General features: G+C 38.4%; 1 protein-coding gene across 1 annotated transcript in view; it reads right to left on the reverse strand.

The window, feature by feature from the left end:
• Positions 1-2495: 2495 nt before the first annotated feature.
• The window catches only part of nhlrc2 (NHL repeat containing 2), a 28850-nt gene continuing 15541 nt past the window's right edge, over positions 2496-15804 (reverse strand). The window contains exons 8-11 of the mRNA XM_052103135.1: positions 14977-15099; positions 13441-13650; positions 13101-13326; positions 2496-4441 (exon numbers count right to left, since the gene is read on the reverse strand). Coding sequence (XP_051959095.1) covers positions 4185-4441; positions 13101-13326; positions 13441-13650; positions 14977-15099 — 816 coding nt within the window. The 3' untranslated portion in view covers positions 2496-4184. The remainder of the gene's footprint in view (positions 4442-13100; positions 13327-13440; positions 13651-14976; positions 15100-15804) is intronic.

Raw genomic sequence — 15804 nt, forward strand, 5'->3', positions numbered from 1 at the left:
TTTTTAACACAACTCATAAAAACAAATGTAATCATGGACAACAAAATGCAGTATTTTTTTGTGTATTACCAATGCTTGAGTTTCATCTCAGATCCTCTGTATCATAGAGCTATTCAGCAAACAAAATAGATCCATGGCAAAGAGAGGTCAGAGTCGAATGAAACACTGTAAATAATATTTGATTAAAAAGTCTTTTGAGTGGAGTGTTGTGGGTTACATTTCCTGTGGGTCATTTGCTGCTGCTCTGGAGGTGAACAATAAGACCTAAAAACTATATTGTGATAACAGTCAATACCATGATAACAATAAATATAAAACCTTTTTGTTAAATACATGAGTGAAAGATATCTCTTTACAGTATGGCCAGTAAAAGATTTGGATTTGGACTTCTGGGTATGACTGTGGTGTGGGGTTGGTTGAACTTCTGGTTTGATATCACTGATGGTTGTAGCTTTTCAGTTTAATAGTATGGGATGTAGACAATTTTTTCATTGAAAATGTGTTTGAATAAATTAAAGCTGGTAAGAGATTTATAACAACTGTAATTTGATTAATATGCTGATCATTTCTGACTGCCTCCCTGGGATGTCTCCATCCACAGCATCGGTATCCCGAACTACAGTAATGTGCAAAAGCTTTAGGCACTTGTGTAAAGCATTGCATAGTGTGGAACAGTTTCAAGTTTTGTAAGCAAAAATGTTGCAAGAGGTGCAACTGTTTTCTGTTGTGGTCTGTTGGACAACAGAATTAAATAAATGTTAAGAATAGGAAGTGTGTGCTGATTGTTTAAAAGCTGTATTGTAAAGCTACACGTCATAATTCTATAATTTGTCATTCAACCACATTGTTGAATTGGAGACCAAACATTTTCTGCCGTGCCTTGCCTCATACAGTAGCTTCTCTTCCACTATTCAATAGCGAAAACAAACTGCAACACTGGGTAACGTTAACTTAGAGATGGAATCCAGCAAACGTCTGTCTCCCAGCACAACACCTACACAAAACTCAGAGTAAGCCAAAAAAAAAAAAAAAAAAAATAAAAAATACAAAATGTATTTACTGAATCCCGTATGGCTAAGCAGGAATGTGAGACTGGTTGAGCGAAAACTAGAGTTAACAATGGCAGGGCATTTGATTCCTGGAGGCAACTTCGTCTGGTTTTGGGGATCAAAACAGACCCTGAATTGGCATTCTTCTTATTGGCCAGCTAAGCTTACATAACTGCAAAGCATGTGCAATATAGTTCCGTAAGGATTGATCTGTGTAATTTTAGCTAACTTGATCATGCCTGCTAATGCTGATGAATTGCAAGCTACCTTGCTTCATAACTTAACAATCTTCTCTTTATACTAAAAGTCAGGTTAACGTCAATGTTAATATGTAATTATTGAGCAAGGTAAACTATAACAACACATGAAATGAATGCTATACATTGTTCAAGATAATGCAAAAAGCTCCATTCATTAGTGTAATGTAACTTGGTTATACAGAATATATATACATTCTATTATTATAAAACAATAGCGCATCGATATATCAAAATGACAGTTGTGATGGAATCACAACAATATGAATTGTGTCAACATATTTATAATGTACAGTCAATTTTATAAACGGCTACTGTCATCATCCACCAATCGCTATTGATAAAGCTGGCATAGGCTATCGTATAAATGCAGTCAATGTATCATGCAAAGAAAAGCGATTACTTCAAACTACAGTCTTGCATAGTCAGACCTATATCCACACTTTGTTTTAGCCCTGTTCCAGCACTGGAGAGTCAAATGTAATATACAGTCTCAAGTAAGTTTATAGTAAAACAATATTTATGTAACAATAATTATGCTACCTCATCTGTCAGCATGATGCTGGTGAATCAAGTTCAGCATCTTTGTATGTTATGTCATTGTTTTGGATGCTCCCTCTCTGGCATCCCTATGGAGTGTTTGCAAGAGCACGAGCAACAGGTAGCTGGCTGCAGTTCACATAACGGCCACTGGTGTCATTAATAACAAGGGTTTCTGAATGTTACATACTGAACCTTTAAACAATAAAAAGCTAAAAAAAAAATAAAAAAAATAAAAAAACAGAAGAAAATTAAAGCTGCATATTTTAATTATGGAAAATTACTGTATTTTTACGTGTTAGTTATTTTTCGTTATTTCACCCCAGCTGCCGGAATATTAAAATATTATATATATATATATATATATATATATGGAACGCCGTTTATCCAATCAAATTGGAGGACAGAATCTAACTGTTGCAAAGCCACTATACGGCTGAAGACTGAAATCTTAATAACATGTGAAACATCTCTCGCGTCTGTTGTCATTTACATTGAATGGATTGGTCCCTGAGTGTGGTGTAGAAGATTTGAGAATGCTAAATCACATAAAGGCTGGGAAAATAATCTTTATTAAACCTCTGCTTCCAATTAATCTGGTAAAATGCAGAATATGGAGGTCATATAAAACAGCTACCCACAGAGGGAAGAAATATACATATAAGTTTTATTAAATAGTTTATGGGCAAGAACCTTAAGGCCACCAGAGGAAAAGCAAGCATAAAAATAAAAACAAATGTTTAGTGACTATTTCTGCACAGTCTAGAACAATTGTGTGGTCTGATTAATGATCAGTGAGCACACTATCGATCACGTGTCAGCCAGCTTCAGAAATACATTGCAATTTCCCTTGTTAATGCATAACCATTCTGAGAAGCTTTTATTTTTTAGAAACTTTAATGTCTAAGTGTACATGGGTCATGATTTCATAAATTAATGTCACTGCTTGATTTCCAACACATAATTCATTCTTAGAAAGTGTATTGCTCATTTAAAAGGCACTTTAGCCTGGTAAACAATAATGAATAATGCCCATTAAATAGCATTAAGTCAGACTGCTCATTTACAAGATTATGTCATACCGTTAAGAGGAAAAATACAGTGGGAAAGTGTAACAATATTAGCCAAACAAACCGTGAAGGGGTGGCAGAGCAGCTGGCTACATTTTATACAACAATATTTCTAATATTATTGTGTAAGCATGTGTGTGAGTGAATGAAGATGGCTGATATGATATCAGGAGATTTAACGAAGGCATTACATAAGCTTAATCAAGTGAAACAGCTCCAGACACAAACACATAGAACAGAACTCAGCCCAGCAGAACCAAAGCGGTTCAGGTACAAAATATTGCCAATTAGAAAGAGTCATTTAGTTCAGTATTTGTTAAGATGATAGTCAGATCCATATACTGTTGAACAAGCCTTAGATCTGTACAATTAGTAGCTTCAATCCTTCACTAGAGTGATGAATATGATGTGAGCATTTGAGTCTGATTATTATAGTATTTATTAGACAGAGGGCATGTGTGGTTTTAATGATAAAAGTAGTTAACTCATAAAAGTTTGTCATTAACTAACCATTACGTCACCCTAAACCTGTATGACTTTTATTTTGTGGAACACATCCTGGCCACCCTTTTTCATTTAACGAAAACAAACAGGGACTGGGGCTTTGAAGCTCAGAAAATGACAAAACAAATCATCATAAAGTGAAGTAAAAGTGGTCCATGCAACTTATGCATAATATTCCAAGTCTTCTGAAGACAAATTATAACTTTGTGTGCGGAAAGGAACAAAATTTTTAATTTTTCTTTGAAACTCCTGACACACACCATAGCTTTCCTTGACACATACCTTTGACATCCGAGTCGTGAATGAATCATTCTTTTGAGTTGGATATTTTCAATGAATCAGGATGATCAGTTCATGAATCAAACTGATCCGGTTCCCAAGTTAAACTCACTGATTCAATACACTGGTTGCAGTGGTTAATAGCCTACTGGAATAAACAAAAACTAACATTTGGATCTGTTCCTCACATAAAGATATAATTTGACTTTAGAAGACTTTGACAATATGACAAAAGTCATATAGACTACTTGTATGGTGTTTTTTGGTCTATTTGGAGCTTGACAGACACAGTCATCATTTACTTTAATTATATAGAAAAGAGTGCCCAGTATATTCTTAAAAAAAAATTTACCTTTTTGGAAGTCATACAGGTTCAGAACAACATGAGGGTGAGTAAATGATGACAAGATTTTCATTTTGGGTGAATTATCCCTTTAAATCTCCATACTCAAATCTCAGAACATGGAAGATGGTGCAAGGCTATTCTAAAAGTTGTGTTCAAGCGTAACGGTCACAGAACCTTCTTGGGGTGTAGAGCAAATCACAAAAGGCTGTTTGAAGGACACTGCCTTCATCATACAAGCCCCACCATCACAAAGGCAGCAGTAGACCCAGGCATCAAGTGTTAACGTTGGGTCTGGGGCCAGAGGGATTGCTGGGATGGACGAGAGGACAGAGATGGGTTTGGAGAGATCACCGATGTTCCCAGTCACATCTTGCCCTTCCAGTAACCACTCATTACCTGCAGAGGAAAACACTGTGAACTCAGTGTGTGGTCAACAATAATTCCTGTAATGTTTGATATTCCTGCTGATGTTTAAAAGGTACTGGTTCCTAAAGAATCATGTAACCTGACATCCACCCACACAATTATCTTTTTCTGGCAATTATTTGTGCATTTCAGTATGCATGCAAGCATGCTTGAAGAATGGAATCATGTGCACTGGAAAAGAAACGTTAGTTAAAGGCTGTACACAGCAGAGTGCACCAGGTATACGTCACTGGCCTTGAATCAAGGGCAGACTGCTAAGACAAGTGCCAGATAGAACTAGATAGGTACATTTCCTGAAGAAAATGTGAGTGGTGCTTGCCGTGGCAAAACTCGTCAAATAGCCTGCTTGAAAAGAACAGAAATTGTGGTCATAAATAAATCAACCCAGAAGTCTGTATAATTTTCTGGTGCAGAAATATGTGATTTGTTACTAGGTTGCTAGGGTAAGCCCATGTGGTTGCTATGCAGTTAGCAAGGTAATACAATACATGGCTCCTTTCCATCCTGAGTGAAATAATTCAACCCAAAAATCTGTACTGTTTTCTGGTGCAGAGATATGTGATTTGTTACTGGGTTGCTAGGGTAACCCCATGTGGTTGCTAGGCAGTTACCATAGTGATACTTATCAAGTCTCCTTGCTATCCAGAGTAAAATCAGTCAACCAGGAAGTCTCTACGATGTTGTGATCCAGAGATATGTGATTTGTTATTTGGTTGCTAGGGTAACCCCTCCTTGTTGCTAGGCAGTTACCATAGTGATACTTATGAAGTCTCCTTGCCATCCTGAGTGAAATAAACCAACCCAGAAGTCTCTACGCTTTTCTGATGCAGAGATATGTGATTTGTTACTCGGTTGCTAGGGTAAGCCCATCTGGTTGCTAGGCAGTTACCATAGTGATACTAATCAAGTGTCCTTGCCATCCTGATTGAAATAAGTCAACCCGAAGTCTCTACGCTTTTCTGATGCAGAGATATGTGATTTGTTACTCGGTTGCTAGGGTAACCCCATCTGGTTGCTAGGCAGTTACCACAGTGATACTAATCAAGTGTCCTTGCCATCCTGATTGAAATAAGTAACCCGAAGTCTCTATGTTTTTCTGATGCAGAGATATGTGATTTGTTACTCGGTTGCTAGGGTAACCCCATCTGGTTGCTAGGCAGTTACCATAGTGATACTAATCAAGTGTCCTTGCCATCCTGATTGAAATAAGTCAACCCGAAGTCTCTACGCTTTTCTGATGCAGAGATATGTGATTTGTTACTCGGTTGCTAGGGTAACCCCATCTGGTTGCTAGGCAGTTACCATAGTGATACTAATCAAGTGTCCTTGCCATCCTGATTGAAATAAATCAACCCGAAGTCTGTACTCTTTTCTGGTGCCGAGATATGTGATTTGTTTCTCGGTTGCTAGGGTAACCCCATCTGGTTGCTAGGCAGTTACCATAGTGATAGTAATCAAGTGTCCTTGCCATCCTGATTGAAATAAATCAACCCGAAGTCTGTACTCTTTCTGGTGCCGAGATATGTGATTTGTTTCTCGGTTGCTAGGGTAACCCCATCTGGTTGCTAGGCAGTTAACATAGTGATACTTATCAAGTGTCCTTGCCATCCTGATTGAAATAAGTCAACCCGAAGTCTCTATGTTTTTGTGATGCAGAGATATGTGATTTGTTACTCGGTTGCTAGGGTAAGCCCATCTGGTTGCTAGGCAGATACCATAGTGATACTAATCAAGTGTCCTTGCCATCCTGATTGAAATAAGTCAACCCGAAGTCTCTACGCTTTTCTGATGCAGAGATATGTGATTTGTTACTCGGTTGCTAGGGTAAGCTCATCTGGTTGCTAGGCAGTTACCATAGTGATACTAATGAAGTGTCCTTGCCATCCTGATTGAAATAAGTCAACCCGAAGTCTCTATGTTTTTGTGATGCAGAGATATGTGATTTGTTACTCGGTTGCTAGGGTAAGCCCATCTGGTTGCTAGGCAGTTACCATAGTGATACTAATGAAGTGTCCTTTCCATCCTGATTGAAATAAGTCAACCAGGAAGTCTCTACGCTTTTCTGATGCAGAGATATGTGATTTGTTACTCGGTTGCTAGGGTAACCCCATCTGGTTGCTAGGCAGTTACCATAGTGATACAAATCAAGTCTCCTTGCCATCCTGATTGAAATAAATCAACCCAGAAGTCTCTGATTTTGTGGTGCAGAGATATAGTTACTGCTAAACGGTTGCTAGGGTACTCTGTTTAGTTGCTAGGAGTGGCTTGGCAGCTGCCAATCATGAATCTCCAAAGGCTGCTTGTCAGTATGAATGATATAAACCAACTCCCATGCCTCTGTGACATTCAGAATGGAAGATATCCCTCTATGGATTTTGGTTGTTAAGGTGCTCGACAATGGTTGCTAGGGAGGGGCTAGGAAGTGTTGATTTGATGCATGATTGGCTGTTTGCTGTCCCGAGTCAAACGAGACCACCCTTGTGTTTCTATGACACTTCTATCCGAGATATCCCTTTGATCTGTTTCAATAGAAGTCTATGGGACTTGTTGCTAAGGTGCTCTTAATGGTTGCTAGGGCGTGGCTTGATAGCTTCACAATGATCCTGAGAGACTGATTGGTCGTCTGAGTAAAATGAGCCCACCCCTGGTCTCTATGACACTGTGATCCAGAGCTATGTTCAATACAAATCCCTATGCCTTTTCATTTCATGGGCCGTCCTACACCATTATAAGTCAATTGGGGCATTTTTGGGCAGCTCCTGCCCCCAGGGGTGCAACTTTTACCCCATATTGAGGTATGCTCTTACAGAGCCTGCCAGCCTCTTCAAATGTGGCAAATCACACGCTTCTGTGAAATCCTCGCCGGAGCTGTGACGCTTCAAAGTTTGTCACAATGTTAAGTCTATGGGATTTTTCGGCGCTTTTTTGCCCCTGGGGCAAATACCGTACCCGATCGCTTATAAAAGTCATAGCACACGTGTCCTCAATAGGCCGTTCGATTTGACACCTCATTTGTGGGTCTCACTAAGCGGTGCGGGACGAGTTAGGTGCCGAAGTTTTGTACGGAGATAGAATAATAATAAAAAGAAGAAAAATAAAAATAAGTATGTGAGATTACAATAGTGATGCTTTGCAAGCACCACTAATTAGAGCAGTGTCCAATCACATGATCCCCAGTGAGAGGGAAGACAGGAGAGGAAGTGAGCTGAAACCTATGAGACCAATTTTCTGTTTCACCTCACTCAGTGTACACTCCAGAGTCAGAAATAAACTTTTCCATTAAGGGGCAATACTTGCCCCCAGAGTTATTTTTAGGGACATGTTCAGCTTTATGAAGTATATTTTTAGATACATTTTTTTCAAACTGTATAAAAATGCACACTGCTCATCAACTTGGGTCAAATATATTAATTTAATAATTTAATTAAAGGTGAAGTGCATACTTTCGACACCACAGGCTGGTCGTTATGCTCAATAAAATACAAATAGAGCAATGTATTGATGCCATCAGTTTTAATACTTTTGGGTGAAAAAAATAAATAAAATCCACCTACTGAATGAATGACCTTCGCATAGTTGGCTCTGAATATTAAGCTGGTATTTTAACAACTTACAAAAATTATTTTCCCATTATCACTTATTCTAGTCAGTTACTTCTAAATTTAACTTAACTCATTTAATACTGTAATGCAATGTAATATCGAATTGGATGACTTGCTTAGATTTTTTAAGACAATCGGTTTACATGCTTTTTCTAAGTAAAAGTACTTATTTGGCTCAAGTAAACTGAACTTAATTTTGTATGTAACGTTAACAAGTTAACTTTACTACACAGTGCTTAAAGTATCATTGTTTATATGCATTTATTTAAATTGAGATATAGCACATATTATTTGGTATAAAGGAATTTATGACTAGAATCTAGGTTAGCCATATGGCACACTGATTCTCAGTACTTCATAGTGCACATAAATCTACACTTTTGTAAAATATAATAAAGTTAACAAGAATGACGAATGGCTAAAAGTTCACCAGAGGTAACACTAATAACCCTAATGGTGACCACAACTATCAACCAGCTACAAAAAAAACAAAAACAATAGTCATAAGAATTAAAAATGTATACATTTTTAGTTCATTATTTTTTGTCTATATAAGGTCCCTTGTTTTGACCAAACAAACATAATTTATTCAAGTGCAATAGCTTATGGGTATTATTAGGCCTAGAAGTGAGTATTCATATTTAATATGCTACAAATAGGAAGTCTTACCTACAAATTAAAATCAACAAATTTTATGCAATTATGTGTATAACTTGCTGATAAATGTGTATAACTAGTAGTGTATTACTATATCAGATGTTACAAATAGGAAATTGAATGAGAATACACTACAGGGTAATTATTTACCCTAATTTCCATTTTGGGGGGCATTTTCCCCTGATCCCCTATAAATCTGTGACCTTGATAAAACACCTATCGAGCCATAAAACAGACTAGCAGAAAAAAGTTTTTCATTTACATGATGATAATTATTTCTAGGGAGTCAAATAACAGTCTAACACTCGTATTCTATAATATCCAAACACAATGTTCACTGCTAACTAGTACACACACAAAGCCATCGCCTCGACTGATTTTCAATCATGAAAGATGTGCATTTGGGTGGGACTGACGTTTTTGTGGAGCGTGGAGAAAGCCAAGAGAATAGACAATAGGAAAGACAAATGTTGCAGCAGACAGGGGGAGGATGGGGCAGAAATGATGATGCTAAAAAAAAAAAAAAAAAAGGACTCCGGCAGAGAAAATATGGGTAAGCTAGAATAAAGGGTTGACCATGTGTTGGGAGGCACAGAGAATTGTTTATTTATCCTTGGATTGTCTCCCAGTACGTCCAGCTGGTCCATGAAGCCTGCTGAAAATGTGTGAACACAGCAATCCAGCTAACAGAATGCTATAGGTCAAGCTGTGGTATTCCTGAGGGACAATGTACAAGGTGGGAAAACTGTATGTAAATAAATGTTGAACAAAGCTATTTTATGTGGTGGATTGTAAATGAAGGACTGAAAAAAAATTAACCTAATGAAACTAATTCCACCAATTAATCAATAGTAGGTGGTAAAACGTAACCTTTTTTTGGCTTCTAAGTAGGGTTGGGCGATGTCCCCTAAATTGGTTGACGATGTTGACAGTAAAACATCGCGATGGACGATGATATCGTCGGTGGGGTGGGGCGGGAGGGATTATATAATTTCATATAATTTTCAAAAATTATATGAAAAATTATTATTTCGTTATTTTACTAACCCAAATAATGACTCGTTGCCGCTATATCAGTAGGTTGCACGACACGTGAAGAATTTTTTTTTAGCTTTCACTTAAGAAGAGTTGTGCACTTTTTGTTTTAATATATCTCTTTACATAAATACTATTTTCCACTTAAAAACTATAATTTCGTTATTTTACTCACTGATGAGCAAAAGGTCGAGGCAGAAATGACCATGTACCTGCAGGAAATGGCCATTGATCGGGAAGAGGACCCGCTGACTTGGTGGAAAACGAACGACAAAAGGTTTCCGTTCATGGCAAGATTAGCACGGAAATATCTGTGCATATGTGCTACCAGTACTCCATCAGAGCGGGTCTTCAGCACAGCGGGTAGTGTAGTTACTCCAATCCGCAGCTTATTAAAACCAGATAAAGTGAATATGTTGGTATTTCTGGCCAGAAACATCGAAATTTAAACATGGTCTATGGTGAAAGATATTAGACTTCTTTACGCATTTTTCGCCATCCGTTGCGGAGCTATTCGATTTTGCATATAATTTTTTAAACGTTCATTTGTGTAGTTCATGACCACTTTACAATATTTCAATAACATAATTTATTTTGTAGCCTGTGCTGAAGTTAATTGTGCTGCTAATTATAAGTGAAATGTTAATGCCGATTTTCGGTCTGAGTGTTGTTCCCGTTTTCCTGTTCTTTATTTGTTGTTCTTCTATGTTTTAATAAATGTGTGTTATTCATATTCACCTTGTTTCTTTCATTTGATTTGACATTATGGATTTATGGCCAAGGAAATTTTTCTTTAAAAGTATTAACCAGACAAAAGTTATTTGACGTTCGCTGGTCTGGGTTTATCTTAAACTGCCGCTTCAGTGTATACAAGCGCTATGTGACAATGAGCAAGATTTTCTGAGACACTACAACTACTAATAATTCATTAATAAAGGCTATTTTCTTGTAGCCTACAACATAACATATTTTAATCTAAATGTACAGTGTAAGACATGTAAAAAAAAGACAAGAAGCTAACAATGTCAATCAAGATCAATATTTGTGTAGCCTGCCTGACACGGTATTTTCACAGACTAACACGTCACGTCTCTGGCATATACCACAGTATTTAAAATAGCATATATGCATTAGTTATATTCTCAATTTAATTTACAGAGCAATCCCTGCAAAGTTTTTAGGTTAACTATAGAAGAGACTAGGATTAGTGAGTCACACTAGCAAGACTCGCAAAAGGGGGCGTGGCATCACGATGGTGGCTCTACATCGTGATGTTGGTCAGCCATCACAATGGACGATGATATCGTCCATCGGCACAACCCTACTTCTAAGCTTGAAAAATGTCATTACATCCTGTTGGGGTCCATATAAATCAACATGTTCAGGGATCCCATGAGGTTATCCATTTAAAATGGATTTTGAGAGTCATCCCACAAGATTCATTAATTGGTGAAAACATTTTACATTCAAGTAATATGAATATAAAATTCATGGCCAGTCCTTTTAGGAAACGGACCCCAATTAGAAAATACTAATATATTTAAAAAGTATTTCAATCCACATAAAAACACAATTTGAATAGATAATGTTATGTTTTTAGACAAAATAAGTGTTGAAATAATATTGTCCTTTTTGTTTCAGGACAGTAAATGTACATCAAGTCAACTGTCCAAATGAATTTTATATAATATGCATGGCACAATGTAAATGTAAAATGCATATGACATGAATACCAAACAGTTTCCATGTGCAATTGGAAAAAGAACCCAGTATACACTGAATAGCTGTGTTTCCACTATCAGGCCAAATGAGGGTGTGCTAGTGTGTGATAGGGCCAGTTGCATTCCCTGTCATTTCCGAGGCATCTTCATGGCCTTTGGCCCACTGACTACCCTTGGGTCAAACAAGGCCAATTAGTGAGGCAGAGTCAATGTTAAAGGCAGAGTGTTGCTGAACTTGCCAGGTTATGCATCCAGTGCCCAACGGTACAGGTCTGGGGGGAAAAAAAATGCGGGTACAGTACAAATTCGTTAAAATGCACTATGGACAAAGCGGGTTCCCCAATAAAGAATTGTCCAAGAGTCCAGAGCATGGATGGTGTGCAGAGACATTGTCCCGCTGTTAGTGAAGAAACCACTCAGGACACCATGGCAGTTTCAGCCGGTGAGTTATCAACATTACTTATCTTGCTAGCTAGCTAGCGCTTGTTTTTATATATGATTTAAACTCAATATTCTAGATAATTAGATAACATAATACCTCAGCTTGAGTTTTCCTCTTGCTTATGAAATGTGCGGGGTGTGTGACATTGGCACCAGGGCAGCGTATTAAGGGCAGGTTTAGGGCCACACTGCGGGGCTTTTGGCTTGATGGTGGGAATGCAGATCGATTTTGGCCTTGTGGCTCTAGGTCTGATGCTATTGGCCCCAGCTGGGCAGTTGATAGCCCTGGCTCACACTGGCCTGATAGTGGAAATGCCTGTCTGGCTAATTTTGCAAGTTATACAGCAAACTGTGCTTGGCTCATACACTCAGTCAGCACTTTATTAGGAACACTGTGGCCCTAATACATTTCCCAACATGGTCTTCTGCTGTTGTAGCTCATCCGCCTCAAGATCGGACGTGTTGTCAAGTTATTTTTATTTGTATAGTGCTTTTCACAACACACACCGTTTCAAAGCAGCTTTACCGAAAATCATGCATTAAAAGAAAATTAAACTGTAATATCTATAAAGTCTTGTGAAGTTTGATTAAATATGAATGTAAATTGTGAATAAAATAAATAATTAAATACTTAAATAATAATTGTATTTAGAAACCCACTGAGCAAGCCGAAGGCAACAGTTCACAATGTATTGTGCATTCTGAGATGATATTCTGCTCACTAAAATTGTACAGATTGTTTATCTGAGTTACCATAGCCTTTCTGTCAGCTCGAAATAGTCTGGCCATTCTCCGTTAACCTCTCTCATCAACAAGGCTTTATGTTTGCAGAACTGCTACTCACTGGATGCTTTTCAATTTTGGCACCATTCTGAGTAAACTCTAGAGACTATTTACTGTGAAAATCCTAGGAGATCAGCAGTTACAGATATGCTCAAACCAGCCCATCTGGCACCAAATATTATGCCACAGTCAAAATCACTGAGATAAAATTTTCTTCCCCATTCTTGTGGTTGATATGAACATTATCTGAAGCTCCTGACCCATATCTTCATGATTTTATGCACTGCTGCCACACAATTGGCTGATAAGGTAACTGCACAACTACAGGTGTACCTAATAAAGTGCTCCGTGAGTATAGATGCCCTTGCTGAGAGCATTTTGATTTTGTACCTTCTGCAGACAGGCTCCAGAAACTAGGGGCTTCTTCAGTCAGTTTGGTCCTAGTCGGCAGTGCCAATTTCAGTAAGAGAGTAACAGATTGCCCTGAAGACACATTGATTGATGGCATGGTAAGGACTGGGGCTGATCTGGGAAGCTTGGGAATCTTTTTTGGGACCACAGCATTGGTAGTGGTTTTGAGGATAGCATCAACCTGTGTCTCCTCTACAACAGGAAACTGTAGAAGGAAAAACACGGAAACTGAAAAGCTGGCCAATAAAACATTTAGAATGACAACTTGGCATACAGTACATACCCACGCATCTGCACAAAACCCATGTGTGGAACTTACCAAAGAGACTGTTTTGGTCTCCAGATCCAGGACTTTGATGCAATGGTTATTGGTGTCTGCCACATATAGCAGCTTTCCCCCATCACCCACACACAAGCCTCCGGGTTCATTGAAGCTGGACTCCAGGAAGCCCTGGCCAAGACCACTCCCCGCATATCCAGAGCCTGCCAACACCTTACAGTGCTTAGTTTTTGGATCCACCACTTTGATCTACAACAGAGGACCACTTCTGTCACACCCGTGGGACATTGGTAGTTTAACATGTGCACATCAAATCACCAATATACTACAGTGTTCAGAGCGGTTGCGAGGGCTTTGTTTTCAGGGCAAAAGACAATAAACAATATATGTAGACCAATGAGATGGTGTGGGTTTCAAACGTAGCAAGCGGTACTCTATACCATTGTGACCTTGAAAAAGTACTTAACCCCTGGTTTCTTCAAGGGGATTGTCCCATTAACTTATAGGGGACCTATTATTAAAAATTCACTTTTACATGGTGTTTGTACATAATTGTGAGTCCGCAGTGTGTGTACACAACCACCCTACAATGTTAAAAGTCCACACACTCCTCTTTCTTATAGGAGTGTGTCAAAATGAATGTTTTTCGTTTCTGTTAACGCATGGTTAACTGACGTCACGTTAGAGCAGGCCTCGCCCACGACTGATGACGGACTCCACCCTAATATCATAGATCCTCCCCTGAGTGATCTACACGCAGTCCACAATTTTTTTACCATGCTGGAGCAGATACAGTGAGAAGAAAAATGTCTCAGCTTCGTAAGAGTCATAAGTGTTCTGTTGTTGGCTGTAAATGTGAACATAAGAGTACTCCCGGCATCAGAGTCACTGAAGACGGAGTGGACAAGATTTGTTTTTGAAGGAAATGTGCCCCAAAACATACAAAAATGTGTGTATGTTTGTGCAAATAATTTTACACCGGACTGCTTTGTGAATGAGTGTCAATATAAAGCAGGATTTTCCAAAACTTTGATTCTCATGCATGGATCAGTACCAACTGTTTGTGTTCCAGCTTTACATCCTGAAGATGTAAGTATCGCACTTTATATTTTGTGAATGTTTGCAAATCACCTTTCCGAATGTGCTTGTTAGTTGATTCCACGGCTAATGCAGCTAAAGTTACCACTGTCTCTGATTGTATTCATGGAGACCAGAGCTATGTCAGGGGCGGGGAACAGCAGCTCATTTGCATTTAAAGAGACACATGAAAACAGCGTGTTTTTGATTCCACCCAAAAAGAGGCATTTACAACATGGTATAGTAAATTATCCGTGGGGTATTTTGAGCTGAAACTTCACAGACACTTTCTGGGGACACCTGAGACTTATATTACATCTTGTAAAAAGATAGATCTCCTTTAATACACCATTTTATAGCAATATAATTTACTGTACGTTGTTTAAATTCCACCAGCACCAAATTACGTGGCAAATAAAGTCTCTATCCTAGATGTAAAATGAAAGTCATTCAATGAGACTCAAGTAAAATGCTTTTACATCTGGTGCAGACACTGACCTTGTGGTTGTAGGAATCGGCCACATAGAGGAGGCTGCTGCCCTCATCCCAGGAGATTCCCAAAGGATGCTGCAGCTTTGCATCCACACCCTTACCATCAACGTCTCCAAATGCAAACAAGTTCTGCTCAAACAAAGAGAAAACACCACCTCAAAGGCCAAGCATGAGCCTATGAGAGCAATATCATGCTTTGGTGCAAGGTTATGAGAACATCTAAATGAGCCTTTTCTGTATATTTATTATCTCTATGGTGGTCACAAGGAAAGAAAAAAAAAAAAACTCAGTCTGATGACCAAATATGGTCAAATACAATCCATTCTCATTCCCTGCCAGAAGAAAACAGTCTACTCAAAGGAAATCTAGCAGATCTGAAAAATGTCAACACTGCTCAAAGGAATGTAGAAAAATTGTTTCTCATTTAAGTCGCCTAGGTTCATTACATGATAAAAATTGTCCCACAACTTCATTTAACGTCCCCTTGCATTACAGTAAGCTTTGGGATCTTGTACAGCCAAACAAACTTGTACAAAGAACTGCTTTAAACAGCATGCAATGCTCTCAAATCTGACATGTAATCAACTATGATAATTTATGACCCCATAAATATTCAAGTCTTTTCCTGTGGTGTTCTGCTAAAAGTGAATTTGATAACAGCACCCTCCTTCCCTAATAAAGTATGTGCGAGAGGACAAAGTGCAGAGAAGGGAAATTATCTGATGTTATCTCATGTCTGATCATAAGACATTAAGGTCTACATGATCAACGAGCTGTCAGGCCAAAAGTCTCATCTGACCCCTGTTTAACATCCCTATATGGAGACTCAAAGTC

This window comes from Xyrauchen texanus, chromosome 33, assembly GCF_025860055.1.
Source record: "Xyrauchen texanus isolate HMW12.3.18 chromosome 33, RBS_HiC_50CHRs, whole genome shotgun sequence".
NCBI lineage: Eukaryota > Metazoa > Chordata > Actinopteri > Cypriniformes > Catostomidae > Xyrauchen > Xyrauchen texanus.